The 19,923-nt window shown below is 50.4% G+C and overlaps 1 protein-coding gene across 1 annotated transcript in view; it reads left to right on the top strand.

Moving 5' to 3' along the window:
• The window catches only part of LOC146076068 (asialoglycoprotein receptor 1-like), a 93,432-nt gene that overhangs the window by 5,329 nt on the left and 68,180 nt on the right, over nt 1-19,923 (top strand). Inside the window, exons 2-3 of the mRNA XM_083185897.1 lie at nt 3,873-3,933; nt 19,494-19,607. Coding sequence (XP_083042023.1) covers nt 3,876-3,933; nt 19,494-19,607 — 172 coding nt within the window. The 5' untranslated portion in view covers nt 3,873-3,875. The remainder of the gene's footprint in view (nt 1-3,872; nt 3,934-19,493; nt 19,608-19,923) is intronic.

The following is a 19,923-nucleotide window of genomic DNA, read 5'->3' as shown; positions in this document are numbered from 1 at the left end:
TCACTCTCCATCTTGTCACTCCATGGAGAGAGATAGAGAGAGGGATAGAGGAGAGAAGGAGAGATATAAATGGAAAGATGTGGAGAGAGATAGAGAAATATCAGCCAGCCTACGTTTCCTCACATCATGCGATTCCTACATAAAACACCTACAGTCCACTGCTCTATGTAATCACTTTCTGACTCTCAGACTAGGCTACAGTGTATTTCATATAGATGTAATATATGTATATAGATTATCACTGCCTTCAATTATAATATCAGTATAATAGAAATGTTTTATTCAGCTTCAACAGAGCTATAGAGGAGATAGAGAGGGGAAGAAGGAGAGAGAGAAAGAGGGGGATAGAGAGGGAGAGATATAGAGAGAGAGGGGGAGAGGGAGAGAGAGAAAGAGGGGATAGAGAGGGAGAGATATAGAGAAAGAGGGGATAGAGAGGGAGAGATACAGAGAGAGAGGGGGGGAGAGGGAGAGATATAGAGAGAGAGGGGGAGAGGGAGAGATATAGTGAGAGAGGGGGAGAGGGAGAGAAAAAGAAGGAGAAAATGGAAAAAGATGTGGAGAGGGAGATAGAGGGGGAAAAGGGGAGATAACGAGAGATGTGGAGAAAGATTATATATATATATATAGAGAGAGAGAGAGAGAGAGAGAGAGAGAGAGCGAGAGAGGGGGGGGGGGGGGGGGGCGACAGAGAAGGAACCAGCCACGTACCATCGAGTTCTAGCATCATCTCATTACCAAAGGCTGTACTACCTGTACCTCATATTCATCTCCTGCACCCACAGATTTAATAAGGGCCACAACCTGCCTGACAGGTGCTGTGAAATCCACCGTTCATTGTGGGACCCCCTGGTAAAGACCACCTTGGGTTCAGACTCCCAATTCCCGGCGGGAGCTCCATTGTAAGGGGGCGCACGTGCATCTCATGTGCGCGTGTCCCCTTCCGGCGGCTGTCAGGGGTGGCAGCTGGCAAATCTACCGCCAGCCCCTGACTGAATGGAGGGCGCTCTATCTGTACCTGCTGCAGAAAACCTCACCCTGCTGCTGCTGCTGCCCTGCCTGGTTTATTCCACCTGGCTATTGCTGCTGTTAATACCATCTCCAGCTTCCAGAGTGCAACACAGTCACCGATTCCCAGGTCAACACAGTCATCAACTCCACAGTGGACACAGTCCCTGGCTCCCAGTCCGACACAGTCATAGGCGAATCTAGGGGGTGGTCCGGGGGTGCACAGGACCACCCATTAGCTGAGTGAAGGGTCTTTCCAACGAGCTGAGCCCCGAGTCTCTAGCCCCCTGGGAACCGGAGATACTGCCAGGCAAAGCTGGAACGTTTTTCCTATAGGATAACATGGGACCCGCTAATTCCGACCCCCACCCAGTTCAACGGCTGCCAGTTCCCCCTTCAGCATCACTGAAGCTCGAGGTTGATCTCAGTCGAATCCAAATCGCTGGGCCTTCAATCTGATACCAGGATGGATCCATATGGGTTAATTGGTTCCAGGGATATTGAGGTTAAACTGTTTTTTTTTAATACAGCCGGGCAGCCGCCTGCTCTCTGCCCAGCTGTCAATGACTGTCACCCCCTGCAGCTTCCATTCCAATTCTTCTCCCCGCTTTCACCTCAGCCCGCCCCCCCCTTTAATCATGTGGTGCTGGCGCCCGGCGTGCTCCCCCCACGTCACGCACAACAACAGTGCACACAATATTTCAAATGTCCCCTCGGCTAGAGGGGACACCAGGAGGGGAGTGGGAGCGTGCTCTGCGCTGCGCTCTGCTCCTCTCCCCATAGAAGCAGCTGCACCGCTCTCCATCTCTCCCTGCAGCAGCAGCGAAGGCTCATATAAAAATTTACAGTAAGTGGCACTTTTGGGGGCATTGCTTAAGGGATGCTACAAGTGGCGGTATGTGGGGGCATTATGCATAATGTGTGGCTTAATGTGTAAGGGGCATTACGGTGTGCAGCATCATGTGTAAGGGGCATTATGTGTGCAGCATCATGTGTAATGGGTACTATAGTGCGCGGCATTATGTGTAATGGGTACTATGGTTTGCGGCATCATGTGTAATGGGTACTATGGTATGCGGCATCATGTGTAATGGGTACTATGGTGTGCGGCATCATGTGTAATGGGTACTATGGTGTGCTGCATCATGTGTAATGGGTACTATGGTGCGCGGCATTATGTGTAATGGGTACTATGGTTTGCGGCATCATGTGTAATGGGTACTATGGTGTGCTGCATCATGTGTAATGGGTACTATGGTGCCATTAAGCAAGAACCCCCTAGCAATGAGCACGTAGGTAAGCAGCACTTATGTGGCAAATATGTAATGGGCATTACGGTTTGTTATATAGTATGCAATAGGCATCATGATGTGTGGCACAATGTGTAATGGGCATTATGGTGTGTGGCCTTATGTGTAATTGGCATTACGCTGTGTGGCTTTATGTGTAATGGGTATTACGGAGTTTGCTAAAATGTGATGCCACGCCTCCTTCCCATGAGGCCACGCCCCCTTTTGCCGCACGGCTAAGCCGCGCAAAGGTCCCCCTGCCATTATGTCTAGATCTGGGACCACCCATTACCATAATTCTAGATTCGCCTATGGACACAGTCCCTGGCTCCCAGGATAATATAGTCCTCAGCTTCCAAGCCTTCCCAGACCATCGCCTCCCAAACTGACTAGAAGTGATCTCTACTGATTTAACAGTACGCATTCCTCAGAAGTGGCACAGTGGGTGAGGGGCTCTGACAGAGGGCCACTACCTGCCCACCATTGCCACGAAGTCCCTTGGTTCCATGGTGAACATCATCAGTGGGGTTAGACTCCGCGCCTCTGATTAGAGTCACGACCAAGTCCCCTCCTAGCTGTGTCCAGTGTCCCGGTGTCCTATGAGCTGTACATATCTCAAAGCCCCAGTGTTCCAGTACCCAGAACCCTCCACTGGCTCACTGCTACCACAGCCTGGTCTGCCAGTTACCCGAACCCTCACACTGAACCCTACTCTGCCAATTCTGCAATTGTGTCCTGTTAAGCTGTTGCTGGGTTCTTCTGCCCATCCCACATTCCTAGTTAGTGTATAGCGCTTGTGTGCGCATCCCATGGAGGGAAAGACATAGCTGAAATGAACTAAATGTTGCGCCCCACCACCCGTGATCTGCACCTGCCTCAACCAGACTTCTAATAGGGTGTAGGAACAAAATTGGCAAAAATAGTTCAGTGCCCTTTTGTAATTGTTAAAACCTATTCAGAAACACCTAAGTTCCTGTAGGCACTCACTGCATGACTAACTACAGACTGGTATCACACCTCACTTATCTGGGACAGGTTATTGAGAAAGTGGCTCAACTTGAAGCCCAAAACAACATATGATGTTTATGATCCATTCCATTCAGGAGAAGACACAGCACTGACCCAACCCTGGTCCATGTTCTGAATAATCTTCTGGTGGCCAGAGACAGAGGGGACTTCTGGATCTCTGTGTGGTATATGATGCCGTAGACCATGGGACTCAGATTGGGCACCTGTGGACTGGGTGTCCACTGTGTGTGTTGGGGGGGGGGATCAGGACTACAACACACTGACCATGTGTGTCATTGGGGGGGGGGCTTCCTCAGGTTGCTAGTCCCAAATTAATTATTTATGGTGGTGGCAGCCAGACATAACATATGTGGGCAATCAGAACCACAAATATGTCCACCACATGACTGGACCTAAGGGGCACAGAAAAGCACATTTGCTTCTGGTCCAGGGGTGCATGGAAAAACAGCTGATTCTCTAGGGCACCACGATTCAAGAAGGTTTGGAAACCACTGACCTATAGTAATGGCACAAAGATTTCCTAATGGACTGTTTCTCCTTTCTCAGGCAATGTCCAAGGACTACCAAGATCTACAGTTCCTGCAGAGCACTCAGGGGGAAGGCACAGGTAAACGTGGGGATCTAGAAGAGGGTCTGGATAGCTGAGGAGCTCCCGTGGGCGGTACATACAGTTCCTGCAGAGCACTCAGGGGGAAGGCACAGGTAAACGTGGGGATCTAGAAAAAGGTCTGGATAGCTGAGGAGCTCCCGTGGGCGGTACATACAGTTCCTGCAGAGCACTCAGGGGGAGGCACAGGTAAACGTGGGGATCTAGAAGAGGTTCTGGATAGCTGAGGAGCTCCCGTGGGCGGACATACAGTTCCTGCAGAGCACTCAGGGGGGAGGCACAGGTAAACGTGGGGATCTAGAAGAGGGTCTGGATAGCTGAGGAGCTCCCGTGGGCGGTACATACAGTTCCTGCAGAGCACTCAGGGGGAGGCACAGGTAAACGTGGGGATCTAGAAGAGGGTCTGGATAGCTGAGGAGCTCCCGTGGGCGGTACATACAGTTCCTGCAGAGCACTCAGGGGGAAGGCACAGGTAAACGTGGGGGTCTAGAGCAGGGTCTGGATAGCTGAGGAGCTCCCGTGGGCGGTACATACAGTTCCTGCAGAGCACTCAGGGGGAAGGCACAGGTAAACGTGGGGGTCTAGAAGAGGGTCTGGATAGCTGAGGAGCTCCCGTGGGTGGTACATACAGTTCCTGCAGAGCACTCAGGGGGAAGGCACAGGTAAACGTGGGGGTCTAGAGGAGGGTCTGGATAGCTGAGGAGCTCCCGTGGGCGGTACATACAGTTCCTGCAAAGCACTCAGGGGGAAGGCACAGGTAAACGTGGGGGTCTAGAAGAGGGTCTGGATAGCTGAGGAGCTCCCGTGGGTGGTACATACAGTTCCTGCAGAGCACTTAGGGGGAAGGCACAGGTAAACGTGGGGGTCTAGAGGAGGGTCTGGATAGCTGAGGAGCTCCCGTGGGCGGTACATACAGTTCCTGCAAAGCACTCAGGGGGAAGGCACAGGTAAACGTGGGGGTCTAGAAGAGGGTCTGGATAGCTGAGGAGCTCCCGTGGGTGGTACATACAGTTCCTGCAGAGCACTTAGGGGGAAGGCACAGGTAAACGTGGGGGTCTAGAGGAGGGTCTGGATAGCTGAGCAGCTCCCGTGGGCGGTACATACAGTTCCTGCAGAGCACTCAGGGGGGAGGCACAGGTAAACGTGGGGATCTAGAGGAGGGTCTGGATAGCTGAGGAGCTCCCGTGCGCGGTACATACAGTTCCTGCAGAGCACTCAGGGGGCAGGCACAGGTAAACGTGGGGGTCTAGAAGAGGGTCTGGATAGCTGAGGAGCTCCCGTGGGTGGTACATACAGTTCCCGCAGAGCACTCAGGGGGAAGGCACAGGTAAACGTGGGGGTCTAGAGGAGGGTCTGGATAGCTGAGGAGCTCCCGTGGGTGGTACATACAGTTCCCGCAGAGCACTTAGGGGGAAGGCACAGGTAAACGTGGGGGTCTAGAGGAGGGTCTGGATAGCTGAGGAGCTCCCGTGGGTGGTACATACAGTTCCCGCAGAGCACTCAGGGGGAAGGCACAGGTAAACGTGGGGGTCTAGAGGAGGGTCTGGATAGCTGAGGAGCTCCCGTGGGTGGTACATACAGTTCCCGCAGAGCACTCAGGGGGAAGGCACAGGTAAACGTGGGGGTCTAGAGGAGGGTCTGGATAGCTGAGGAGCTCCCGTGGGTGGTACATACAGTTCCCGCAGAGCACTCAGGGGGAAGGCACAGGTAAACGTGGGGGTCTAGAGGAGGGTCTGGATAGCTGAGAAGCTCCCGTGGGCGGTACATACAGTTCCTGCAGAGCACTCAGGGGGAAGGCACAGGTAAACGTGGGGGTCTAGAGGAGGGTCTGGATAGCTGAGGAGCTCCCGTGGGCGGTACATACAGTTCCTGCAGAGCACTCAGGGGGGGGGGCACAGGTAAACGTGGGGGTCTAGAAGAGGGTCTGGATAGCTGAGGAGCTCCCGTGGGCGGTACATACAGTTCCTGCAGAGCACTCAGGGGGAGGCACAGGTAAACGTGGGGATCTAGAAGAGGGTCTGGATAGCTGAGGAGCTCCCGTGGGCGGTACATACAGTTCCTGCAGAGCACTCAGGGGGAAGGCACAGGTAAACGTGGGGGTCTAGAGCAGGGTCTGGATAGCTGAGAAGCTCCCGTGGGCGGTACATACAGTTCCTGCAGAGCACTCAGGGGGAAGGCACAGGTAAACGTGGGGGTCTAGAAGAGGGTCTGGATAGCTGAGGAGCTCCCGTGGGTGGTACATACAGTTCCTGCAGAGCACTCAGGGGGAAGGCACAGGTAAACGTGGGGGTCTAGAAGAGGGTCTGGATAGCTGAGGAGCTCCCGTGGGTGGTACATACAGTTCCTGCAGAGCACTCAGGGGGCAGGCACAGGTAAACGTGGGGGTCTAGAAGAGGGTCTGGATAGCTGAGGAGCTCCCGTGGGTGGTACATACAGTTCCCGCAGAGCACTCAGGGGGAAGGCACAGGTAAACGTGGGGGTCTAGAGGAGGGTCTGGATAGCTGAGGAGCTCCCGTGGGTGGTACATACAGTTCCCGCAGAGCACTTAGGGGGGAGGCACAGGTAAACGTGGGGGTCTAGAGGAGGGTCTGGATAGCTGAGAAGCTCCCGTGGGTGGTACATACAGTTCCCGCAGAGCACTCAGGGGGAAGGCACAGGTAAACGTGGGGGTCTAGAAGAGGGTCTGGATAGCTGAGGAGCTCCCGTGGGTGGTACATACAGTTCCTGCAGAGCACTCAGGGGGAAGGCACAGGTAAACGTGGGGGTCTAGAAGAGGGTCTGGATAGCTGAGGAGCTCCCGTGGGTGGTACATACAGTTCCTGCCGAGCACTCAGGGGGAAGGCACAGGTAAACGTGGGGATCTAGAAGAGGGTCTGGATAGCTGAGGAGCTCCCGTGGGCGGTACATACAGTTCCTGCAGAGCACTCAGGGGGAAGGCACAGGTAAACGTGGGGATCTAGAAGAGGGTCTGGATAGCTGAGGAGCTCCCGTGGGCGGTACATACAGTTCCTGCAGAGCACTCAGGGGGAAGGCACAGGTAAACATGGGGATCTAGAGGAGGGTCTGGATAGCTGAGGAGCTCCCGTGGGCGGTACATACAGTTCCCGCAGAGCACTCAGGGGGAAGGCACAGGTAAACGTGGGGGTCTAGAGGAGGGTCTGGATAGCTGAGGAGCTCCCGTGGGCGGTACATACAGTTCCTGCAGAGCACTCAGGGGGAAGGCACAGGTAAACGTGGGGGTCTAGAGGAGGGTCTGGATAGCTGAGGAGCTCCCGTGGGTGGTACATACAGTTCCTGCAGAGCACTAAGGGGGGAGGCACAGGTGGTAGGGGCGTGGCCACGGCAGCGCGGGAGTAGAGTGGTGTGGTGAAGGAGCTCCCTGGACTCCCATCCGTGAAGGGAAATCTCTCTGACTCTGACTGACAAAGCAGCATCGTGGACCGGTGTGTGTAAAACTCTGGAGCCCTTCGTCACATAGGCAAAAGTGTGAGGACTATCGCCGCAAAGAGGCTTACCAGTGGCCGTGAGGTGGAGAGAGGGAGCGCTTAGCAGCACCGTAGCAGAGACGCTGCTCGTGGTCGGCGTGGAGACGGGACGCTAAGTGTGTGGCGGCTCTCCCCTGGTGACGCGGCCCCCTGTGACGCGGCTTCCTGTGACGCGGCTTCCCGGCGACAGGACGAGCTGGGCAGCGTGTCGTCTGGGGCATCTGACGGGCGCTGGGCAGCCCTGTCCCCCCGTGCACAGCCGCAGATACATCCGACAGGTGCCGGGAGTGTGGCGGCGCCCCCCCCCGGTGACGCGGTCCCTGCTACGCAGCTCCCCGGCGACAGGACGAGTTGGGCAACGTGCCGTCTGGAGCATCTGACGGGCGCTGGGCAGCCCTGTCCCCCCGTGCACAGCCGCAGATACACCCGACAGGTGCCGGGAGTGTGGTGGCGCCCCCCCCCCGGTGACGCGGTCCCTGCTACGCAGCTCCCCGGCGACAGGACGAGTTGGGCAGCGTGTCGTCTGGAGCATCTAACGGGCGCTGGGCAGCCCTGTCCCCCCCTGTGAACAGACTGATAAATACAAGGTGCCACTAATACTCCACAAAGTCAGCCTGGAGAGACGCGGTCCTACATCTGCCGGAGGTAGTAGACTGAGCAGGCCTTCATAAAATATCGTATAACCAAGGCAGGATAGGATCCGTGCAGTTGAAGAGAGCTGCCCCCCCCTCCCCCGCAGCAAGAGGTGGCCAGCAGTAAGGAGGAAAGCTGCAGTAAGAGAGGGAGCTGAGCTCTGCTGAGCCCACAGTACAAGTATACGAGGATAAAGTAAAGAAGTGGGATAAATCGCTGAAAAAAGGAGAGGAGTGGAGGAGTCTGGGGTAAGCAAAGTGGTTTATGACATTTCTCAAGTGATATACAAAATACTGTGGTAAAGGGACAGTTCAAAAGCTGAAGGTGTATTAACCTGTCTGCACAGAAGGGCCTGTGCATGTATTGCTGATAGAGGCGCTTTTAGTCAAGGAGAGTTTGTGCCTGCACTTCAATAGGTCCAGAGGCGACATTGACATTTGATAATCAGTATTGTATGGTAGACGGAGCGAGAGTACTAAAAAAAAAAAAAAAAAAAAAAAAAATTTTTTTTTTTGTGTTACTAAGATAAGCCCAAAGTTAAAAGGGGTTATCTTGGGTCAGCACCGGGATATAAACAGTCAGCTGTGATCCAGAGATACACTGAGACAGTGTGAGCCTGTATCAGTACCTCCACGGGGACTATAGGTGATACGGACATTCGGGGGCGAACAACAATCAGTGCTAAAGTACAAAAGGGTGTGATAAAAGAACAGATAAGGTGATCCCTGGAGTATATCCCCATCTGCGTAAGGGCAGAGAATAAGAGATAAGAGCTGTCCAAGATCAAAAAAGCGCAATAAAAATTCAGAGGCCCCCAGATAAAAGTGGGATCGTGCATATTCTTTTTCTCTCTGTTTAAATCAGTGGGACTTGCCAACATCTAAAAACGTCACTTATAATGGGGAAAACGGGGACCGCAACAGCAGCTGCGGCGAGATTAGAAAGATACGCCAGATCTCAAGCAGGGGGAAGCACAAATACCCCTGCCTCTACCCCGGTGACAACTCCAGTGAAGGGCAACACCACACCAAGCAATTCAGAAATTACCATGCAGCAACTTATGGAGGCCATAAAAGGCAGCGAACAGAGATTGATTGATAAGATCACAGATATGCAATCAGATATTACCTCCCTAAGACAAGAGATCAAGGAGGTTAAAACACAACTTAATGAGGTGGAAAGTAGAGTCTCAAAAACTGAAGATGGACACTCAGTATTGGTCTCCAAGGTGGACATATTGGCCGAACAAGTGAAAGATATGAAATTCAAAATGACCGATATGGAAGGAAGACTAAGGAGAAATAATATAAGGTTTATCGGTTTTCCAGAACGAGAAGAAGGATCAGATCCAATAAAATTCATGGAAAAATGGATTATAGAAAAATTTGGAGACAACTCCCTCTCAAAGTCATTTGCAATAGAAAGGGCCCATAGAGTGCCATTTAAACCACCACCCCCGGGCTCTCCCCCTCGCACGATGATTATAAAGTTATTGAACTACCAAGATCGAGACATGATTCTCCGACAGGCACGGATAAAAGGCTCAGTGGAATATAATGGAACGAGGATCTCATTGTTCCCAGATCTCGCCATAGAAATCCAAAAAGAAAGAGCAAAATACATGGAAGTGAAAAGAAGGATGCGCGAAAAAGGAATTAAGTACTCTATGCTTTATCCAGCTAAGCTGAGAATTATAGCAGATGATCAAACTATCTTCTTCCATACACCCAATGATGCAGCAAAATGGGTGGATAGATGGACACCGGGTCCGACCCAGCTTGCAGTCAGGGAAGGTTAATCCTAATTAAGCTCCAGGGAGCCCACCGCACTTTGGTGGCCCTAAAAAGTAAAAGCCCCACAGAGGGGATAGGGGGGTAAGGTTATGGAAATAGGTATACAGCAGGGGGTTGTGTATACAGGGTGGGGGGTGGGGGGAAGGGGGGGGGGTCTGTGTTTTTGTCGTTGGTACCCTTGTTCAGAATGTAAAAAAAAAAAAATATTTAAGCTCTGTATTAATGTGAGACTAGCAGAAATGCCATATATAACTAAGAATAAGCCCAGAAATAATGTAAGATTGACAGTAATGCCCTATATACCCTATAGATATGGAGGATAGGTACCTGTTTATAGAGCTTTATATAAGACATGCAAGTGTTGGGAGACAACCAGCCAAGCAGGATCACAGTAATTGGTTAGATATGAGGAATAAAAGAAAGGGATGGTAGGAGTCATGTTCTGGAATGTAAGGGGTATTAATGACCATATTAAGAGGGCATTGGTATTAAAACAAATAAAACAATATAATGCAGATATTACCTGCCTGGCCGAAACCCACTTGGTGGGGAGCAAACTAAGGACCCTTAAAAAAGCATGGGTGGGCCAGATATATCACTCACCCTTTACTGCAAACTCAAGGGGAATTTCAATATTGATAAAAAAGAACCTTCCTTTTGTCTGCAGTAGGGTGAGATCAGATGGGATGGGTAGATTTATCTTTTTGGAATGTACGATTCGGTCAATGCAAATGTGTTTATTAGTAATATATGTGCCTCCTCCATTCTCATATGATGTATTGAAAGAAGCCGCGGAATTTGTGTCCTCCTCTCCGGGCCTTCCCGTGCTATGTACCGGGGATTTTAACAACGTCCTCGACCCCCATCTAGATAGATGGAGTGGGGCACGGGCGGGAACGAAGAGGGGGAACAAAGGATTTGATTTGTTTATAAAGGGGTTGGGTTGGACAGATGCATGGAGAGAAAGGAACCCGAATATGAAACAATTTTCATGCTTTTCAGCATCGTACGAATCTTTCTCCAGAATCGACCTGATGCTGGTCTCTAATAGTCTGATGCCAAAAGTGGGGAGGGTGGAATATAAGGCCAGAGGTATATCGGACCATTCCCCGGTGATATTAGAACTCAATGAGCTAGAGCAAAGGGGAAACAGGGCCTGGAAATTTGACCCCAGATGGCTGGATAAGATGAAAGATGCTGAAAAAATGGGGGATTGCTGGGTAGAATTCTGGGATTTTAATAAGGGATCAGCCTCTAACAGCATGATTTGGGACGCCTTTAAGGCCTATATGAGGGGAATTCTAAAAAAAGGAATAAGTGATTTAAAGAAGCAGAGTCGCAGTAAAACAGAGGATTTAGAAAGGAAATGTGAAACATCGGAAAGAGCTTATCTGGAGGACGATTCGGAGGATAAAAAAAAGGAATGGGTGGAGGCACAAAGAAAATGGTTGGAGGTATTGGAGGCGGAAAACGCCAACATGATCCAACACAGTTCATATACAAGGTATGCAAGTACGGATAGATCCGGAAGGTTTTTGGCCTTTATAGCACAGGCAGAGGGTCCAGCTACTATTATAACAAAAATAACTAATAAAGAAGGGACGATAGTATATACAAATCCAGAGATAGAGAAGGCCTTTAGAGACTACTTTAAGGAATTATATGAATCCAGGCTTGGATGTGATCAGAAGGAAATAATAGAGTTTTTAAATAAAATAAAACTTCCTAGCCTGTCAATAGTAGATAGAGAAGAGCTGGAGGCACCAATAAATCTACAAGAAATAAAGGAAGTGATTACATCCCTTCCAAACGGTAAATCGCCAGGGTTAGATGGCATACCTGGGGAAATATATAAAAAATATGCAGATATAATAGCTCCTATGCTATTGGAAACATTGAACACCAGCTTCATAGAAAAAAGCCTCCCCAGATCTATGTTAGAGACAAAAATAGTTGTATTATTAAAAACAGAAAAAGACCCCGTGTTATTAGATTCCTATAGGCCGATCTCGCTGATCTCTGTAGAGGCCAAAATTATTGCTAAGATCTTGGCCATAAGGTTGAATCGTCATCTGGACAAAATTGTACATGAAGACCAGACCGGCTTTATGCCAGGCAAGGCCACATCTATGAACTTGCAGAAACTATATACCCATCTACAAATCCCTAGGGAAAGCGAACCCTCCCCGGTGGTGGTGTCACTCGACGCGGTGAAAGCGTTTGACGCCGTTGAGTGGCACTTCCTCTGGGAGGTAATGAGGGCATTCGGGATAGGGCCTAGATTTATTAGTTGGGTACAACTACTCTACACTGCCCCCATGGCCAGAATGGGTATAAACGGATGTATCTCCCAATCATTTTCTATTGAAAGGGGGACGAGGCAAGGGTGCCCATTATCCCCAAGCCTTTTCGCCCTAGCAGTAGAACCACTCGCATGTATCTTAAGAGAGCAGCTGGGAGGAGAAGGATTTAAGAGAGGGAGGTACAGGGATATAACTGCACTATATGCAGATGATTTGCTGATATTTTTATCAGACGGAGTTAAATCTGTCCCGACAGTACTAAAAATCATAGAGAAGTATGGGGACCACTCAGGCTTCCGGGTCAACTGGGGGAAATCCAGCATCCTTCCGATAGGTCCGGGGTCACTGGTAAGAGCTCAACTAGCCTCCCCACTTAAAATAGTAAACACATTTAAATATTTGGGCATATGGTTCACCTCAGATTCCAAAGACTTCGCCAAGCTTAATCTAGACCCACTGGTAGTATATCTGGCCGCGAAAGTAAAACAATGGAGCAAATTACCCTTAACAACAACCGGCAGAGTAAATCTACTAAAAATGATAATACTGCCCAAATTTCTTTATGTTTTACAACAATCCCCCTGCTATATATCCAAAAGTTTTTTCCGTAAAGTTAATGGCATGTTCTCCTCGTTTATTTGGAACAACTCACGCCCCAAAATCAATCTCCAAACTCTAATGAGGGAAAATGGGGACGGGGGGTTATCCCTCCCTGATCTTAGACTGTATTACATCTCTAGTCAAATTACATCAATGACAGACTGGTTGGAGGGAACAGGCTCGGGAGAAGGGATAAGGGAATTAGTGTCAAAGAGCGGAAATGGGATGACACCTATGCAAAGACTAATAACAGGTCATGTAAGTAAAAAGGACGCCCCAATGGTGATACAAGCTATTAAAATATGGGGGGAAGTGAATAAACTACATGGTTTCCAAAGTCTAGATACTGAATACCCCCTCGATGATATAAAAGGGTTGAGTGAAATTAAACATCTCCAAGTATCTAAGGTTTGGGGGAACTATGGGGTGAGGACACTAAGCCAACTGTATGTAAATAAGGAACTGAAATCCTTTGGCCATTTGCAGGAGGAATTTGCATTACCACCTTCCCATATCTTTAGATATCTTCAGTTAAAAAATGCATTAGGTGCCCAATTTAAAGGTCAAGTCCCAGAATTCGGCATATCGCCCATAAGAAAAATATTGGCTAAAGGTAAAAAGATTTCTAAAATATATAATCATATGTTGCAAATCAAAAATGAGGATGGGCTGAGTAAAACAAGAGGGAAATGGGAGGAAGATATGGGACAGATGAGCGGGGAGGAATGGATTAAAGCCATGAATTCAATCCCTAAATCGACAAATTCGATCAGGGTTCAACAAACTCAATTATATATATTACACAGATCTTACATGACTACGGGGAGGATGGTGAAATTCAAAGCTATATCCGCAGATAAATGTCCAAAATGTAATTGCGCTCCAGGTACATTTTACCATCTGCTATGGGACTGTGGGGTGGTTCAAGAGTTTTGGATAAGGGTTAAAAGGTACTTAGTTGAAATAGGGATAAAAGAAAACATTCTTACACCTAAATGTTGCCTGTTAAACATAGTTAATGATGGAGTAAAAGATAGCAACGAAAAAGCCTTGATTGCTAACCTGTGCTCTTTGGCCAAGGTAATGATAGCCAGAACCTGGATGGCCAAAACAGGGCCAGAACTCAAAGAATGGATAGCATTGGTAGAGTATATAGTACGACATGAAAAACATATTCACAAGAACAGGAATACACTGGGGAAATTCAAAAAGATATGGAGCAAATGGTTAGTAAAAAATTAAGCTCAAATACACATAAAATAAATAAAAATAATCAATAGAAGCAATGAGTAGTCACAATTAGTTATAAGTTATTAAACATATGAAGTAGAATAGATACACCCATTTATTCAAGTAACACGTATAAATCACAGAGGGAAAAAAAAAAAAAAAAAAAAAAAAATGAGAATATCCATTAGAAAACACGGCTAAAATTAAAATATGTAGATGTGGATCAACAATCAATGGTACATGTATGAGGGAAAAGGAGATATAAAAGTGTGAATAATCACAAAGAAATTAAAATATACTTTATAAATAATATGCACAAAAAGCACTTATAAAAAGAAGTACCAATGCAGATCAACAGAACTCTGAAGCAACAGGTTAATTAAGGCAGTAGTAACCCAAATCAGGGAAAGAATAAGAAATCGGGCTAATGTCAATAGAACAACAGGGGAAATCAAAACAATGCAGGGCAAAGAATAAAAGAGGAGGAAACAAGGAACAAGGGATCTGAGTGTTGTGTTTAGACATTTGTGTAAAATATAAGTACAGATGCAGTAGAAGATATTGCTTACTAATGATTACTAAATGCAAATGTACGTATATATTTATGGTGTGTGTTAGGTATGTTATGTAAGTATCTTGTGTGGATGTGACACACAAGGTGATGTTTTATATGTATGTTTTTTGTATTGGAAAATTTAATAAAAATTAAAAAAAAAAAAAAAGGGGGGAGGCACAGGTAAACGTGGGGGTCTAGAAGAGGGTCTGGATAGCTGAGGAGCTCCCGTGGGCGGTACATACAGTTCCTGCAGAGCACTCAGGGGGAGGCACAGGTAAACGTGGGGATCTAGAAGAGGGTCTGGATAGCTGAGGAGCTCCCGTGGGCGGTACATACAGTTCCTGCAGAGCACTCAGGGGGAAGGCACAGGTAAACGTGGGGGTCTAGAGCAGGGTCTGGATAGCTGAGAAGCTCCCGTGGGCGGTACATACAGTTCCTGCAGAGCACTCAGGGGGGAGGCACAGGTAAACGTGGGGGTCTAGAAGAGGGTCTGGATAGCTGAGGAGCTCCCGTGGGCGGTACATACAGTTCCTGCAGAGCACTCAGGGGGAAGGCACAGGTAAACGTGGGGATCTAGAGGAGGGTCTGGATAGCTGAGGAGCTCCCGTGGGTGGTACATACAGTTCCTGCAGAGCACTCAGGGGGAAGGCACAGGTAAACGTGGGGGTCTAGAGGAGGGTCTGGATAGCTGAGGAGCTCCCGTGGGCGGTACATACAGTTCCTGCAGAGCACTCAGGGGGCAGGCACAGGTAAACGTGGGGGTCTAGAAGAGGGTCTGGATAGCTGAGGAGCTCCCGTGGGTGGTACATACAGTTCCCGCAGAGCACTCAGGGGGAAGGCACAGGTAAACGTGGGGGTCTAGAGGAGGGTCTGGATAGCTGAGGAGCTCCCGTGGGTGGTACATACAGTTCCTGCAGAGCACTTAGGGGGAAGGCACAGGTAAACGTGGGGGTCTAGAGGAGGGTCTGGATAGCTGAGGAGCTCCCGTGGGCGGTACATACAGTTCCTGCAGAGCACTCAGGGGGAAGGCACAGGTAAACGTGGGGGTCTAGAGGAGGGTCTGGATAGCTGAGGAGCTCCCGTGGGCGGTACATACAGTTCCTGCAGAGCACTCAGGGGGGGGGGCACAGGTAAACGTGGGGGTCTAGAAGAGGGTCTGGATAGCTGAGGAGCTCCCGTGGGCGGTACATACAGTTCCTGCAGAGCACTCAGGGGGAGGCACAGGTAAACGTGGGGATCTAGAAGAGGGTCTGGATAGCTGAGGAGCTCCCGTGGGCGGTACATACAGTTCCTGCCGAGCACTCAGGGGGAAGGCACAGGTAAACGTGGGGGTCTAGAAGAGGGTCTGGATAGCTGAGGAGCTCCCGTGGGTGGTACATACAGTTCCTGCAGAGCACTCAGGGGGAAGGCACAGGTAAACGTGGGGGTCTAGAGGAGGGTCTGGATAGCTGAGGAGCTCCCGTGGGCGGTACATACAGTTCCTGCAGAGCACTCAGGGGGAAGGCACAGGTAAACGTGGGGGTCTAGAAGAGGGTCTGGATAGCTGAGGAGCTCCCGTGGGTGGTACATACAGTTCCTGCAGAGCACTCAGGGGGAAGGCACAGGTAAACGTGGGGGTCTAGAGGAGGGTCTGGATAGCTGAGGAGCTCCCGTGGGCGGTACATACAGTTCCTGCAGAGCACTCAGGGGGCAGGCACAGGTAAACGTGGGGGTCTAGAAGAGGGTCTGGATAGCTGAGGAGCTCCCGTGGGTGGTACATACAGTTCCCGCAGAGCACTCAGGGGGAAGGCACAGGTAAACGTGGGGGTCTAGAGGAGGGTCTGGATAGCTGAGAAGCTCCCGTGGGTGGTACATACAGTTCCCGCAGAGCACTCAGGGGGAAGGCACAGGTAAACGTGGGGGTCTAGAGGAGGGTCTGGATAGCTGAGGAGCTCCCGTGGGCGGTACATACAGTTCCTGCAGAGCACTCAGGGGGAAGGCACAGGTAAACGTGGGGATCTAGAAGAGGGTCTGGATAGCTGAGGAGCTCCCGTGGGCGGTACATACAGTTCCTGCAGAGCACTCAGGGGGGAGGAACAGGTAAACGTGGGGATCTAGAAGAGGGTCTGGATAGCTGAGGAGCTCCCGTGGGCGGTACATACAGTTCCTGCAGAGCACTCAGGGGGAGGCACAGGTAAACGTGGGGATCTAGAAGAGGGTCTGGATAGCTGAGGAGCTCCCGTGGGTGGTACATACAGTTCCTGCAGAGCACTCAGGGGGAAGGCACAGGTAAACGTGGGGGTCTAGAAGAGGGTCTGGATAGCTGAGGAGCTCCCGTGGGAGGTACATACAGTTCCTGCAGAGCACTCAGGGGGGGGGGGGCACAGGTAAATGTGGGGGTCTAGAAGAGGGTCTGGATAGCTGAGGAGCTCCCATGGGTGGTACATACCTCAGCTATCCTGCAGAGCACTCAGGGGGGAGGCACAGGTAAACGTGGGGATCTAGAAGAGGGTCTGGATAGCTGAGGAGCTCCCGTGGGCGGTACATACAGTTCCTGCAGAGCACTCAGGGGGAAGGCACAGGTAAACGTGGGGATCTAGAAGAGGGTCTGGATAGCTGAGGAGCTCCCGTGGGCGGTACATACAGTTCCTGCAGAGCACTCAGGGGGGAGGAACAGGTAAACGTGGGGATCTAGAAGAGGGTCTGGATAGCTGAGGAGCTCCCGTGGGCGGTACATACAGTTCCTGCAGAGCACTCAGGGGGAGGCACAGGTAAACGTGGGGATCTAGAAGAGGGTCTGGATAGCTGAGGAGCTCCCGTGGGTGGTACATACAGTTCCTGCAGAGCACTCAGGGGGGAGGAACAGGTAAACGTGGGGATCTAGAAGAGGGTCTGGATAGCTGAGGAGCTCCCGTGGGTGGTACATACAGTTCCTGCAGAGCACTCAGGGGGAAGGCACAGGTAAACGTGGGGATCTAGAAGAGGGTCTGGATAGCTGAGGAGCTCCCGTGGGCGGTACATACAGTTCCTGCAGAGCACTCAGGGGGAAGGCACAGGTAAACGTGGGGATCTAGAGGAGGGTCTGGATAGCTGAGGAGCTCCCGTGGGCGGTACATACAGTTCCTGCAGAGCACTCAGGGGGAGGCACAGGTAAACGTGGGGATCTAGAAGAGGGTCTGGATAGCTGAGGAGCTCCCGTGGGTGGTACATACAGTTCCTGCAGAGCACTCAGGGGGGAGGAACAGGTAAACGTGGGGATCTAGAAGAGGGTCTGGATAGCTGAGGAGCTCCCGTGGGTGGTACATACAGTTCCTGCAGAGCACTCAGGGGGAAGGCACAGGTAAACGTGGGGATCTAGAAGAGGGTCTGGATAGCTGAGGAGCTCCCGTGGGCGGTACATACAGTTCCTGCAGAGCACTCAGGGGGAAGGCACAGGTAAACGTGGGGATCTAGAGGAGGGTCTGGATAGCTGAGGAGCTCCCGTGGGCGGTACATACAGTTCCTGCAGAGCACTCAGGGGGAAGGCACAGGTAAACGTGGGGATCTAGAGGAGGGTCTGGATAGCTGAGGAGCTCCCGTGGGTGGTACATACAGTTCCTGCAGAGCACTCGGGGGAAGGCACAGGTAAACGTGGGGGTCTAGAGCAGGGTCTGGATAGCTGAGGAGCTCCCGTGGGCCGTACATACAGTTCCTGCAGAGCACTCGGGGGAAGGCACAGGTAAACGTGGGGGTCTAGAGGAGGGTCTGGATAGCTGAGGAGCTCCCGTGGGCGGTACATACAGTATGTGTGCACATATCTATACCATGAGGTGATGCTACTTGGTGCATTATTCTGCTGTGTACAGAGATGTGCGGTTGTTGATATATAAACCTTTTCTATGTGGATTTATGACCCCACTGCGGCAAGAGGAGCCATTTGATAGACCTATAGCAAAGGTATATAAGGACACATCTATAGATTGAGAACATGAGGTATCAGAATGTACATGTGGTATGGCTATGGGGGTCACCCAAGTCCTCTAGGACACAAAGGAATACTGCACTGATTGTTCATACTGTACCGTCAGTTTATGTTGCATTTTATATACAACAGTGACACACAAAGTGGACAATGCAGGTGTGATAACACACAAAGCCGGATTCCTAATTGTGCAGTAATGGGAATGTGCTGCAGCCACCTGGGAATGTATCCAGGTGCCACCATTGGCTTTCACGATCTGTGTACAAACAAACAGCAGTCGTCTTCTTGCATAATGCCGTCCATAGGCAGCGCTGTGTCATGGAGAATGGACCAAGGAATAGAGATCCCGGAACACGTTTTCTGCACGAGATGCCCCCTGGAACCATGTGTTCTGCAGAAGAGATCACAGACGGTAGACAAGATGCCCCCTGAGAATGGACCGAGGAACAGAGATACTGGATCCATGTTTTATGCAGAAGAGATTACAGATGGTGGCCAAGATGCCCACTGGGTTGCCCGATTATTGCCGGCATTATTTCCTGTAACTCATTGTGCAAATAAATCTCAGGATGTGGGTTTAGATCCTCTCTCCATGGGAGCCAAGTCTCAGAGGCCAGCACTTCCAGATTATCACCCTTGATGACCCTCCTTGGCTCATCCCCCCATGCAATGGTAGCAATATGGGTCCATTTAGGGAAAGCAAGGCTGTTGCCACTCGCTCTCTTCCCCAAAATGGCATCAGTCACTGATGGTCTGATGCCAACTTCCATCTGCAGGCCGGTAGCCAACTTGCGAGGTATGAGACTGAGGCATCTGTATATTGTGATATGCTTCGCAGGTCCTTCTTGCCCTGAAGATTGGAGATCTACTGAAGATGGGATTCTGCCCATAGTAACCAATCAGATTCTCATTACTGACTATGAACCTTCTAGAAGATAATAGATAGAGAAGTATTCTGACCATGAGATGTTCTAATGTCCGTTATCTCTGTGTTCTACATACTCTGCTTCTCTCCACCAGATTTCAAGATGAATTCCTGGTTCCACCAACCGTCCTCACGTCTCCAGTGCGCTGTCCACGCAATGTATGGTGGCCTCCTCGTCCTCATTATTATCCTACTCATCGCATTCAGACGTGAGTGCACTATCCCATCACTGGTCACATGGCACGTTCCCAAATTCGCAGCCTGTCCGCAGTTCACATCCGCGGTGTCCCCCTGCATACAGACCGTGAGAAGGCTTCGCTGGCCATACTCAGGGTGATTCACAGGCATGCGTGGGGGGTGGTGGACGCTGTCATATTCTTGGAGTACCCCGGCCTAGGAAGGGAGGACTGATCTCATCAGCAGCTTCCTTCTCTCCGCGCCCTTCACAGTATGTCTAGGGGGAAATCATTGGATAGTGAGAGATTTTCCCTGTACTGCTGTGAACGGGGCCGAGTTTACATGCTC

The sequence above is a fragment of the Crinia signifera genome, chromosome 4 (genome assembly GCF_055691185.1).
Source record: "Crinia signifera chromosome 4, ASM5569118v1, whole genome shotgun sequence".
In the NCBI taxonomy this organism is placed as follows: Eukaryota; Metazoa; Chordata; class Amphibia; order Anura; family Myobatrachidae; genus Crinia; species Crinia signifera.
Note: the sequence above shows the minus strand (reverse complement) of the source record. Positions and strands in the feature narration are given on the sequence as shown.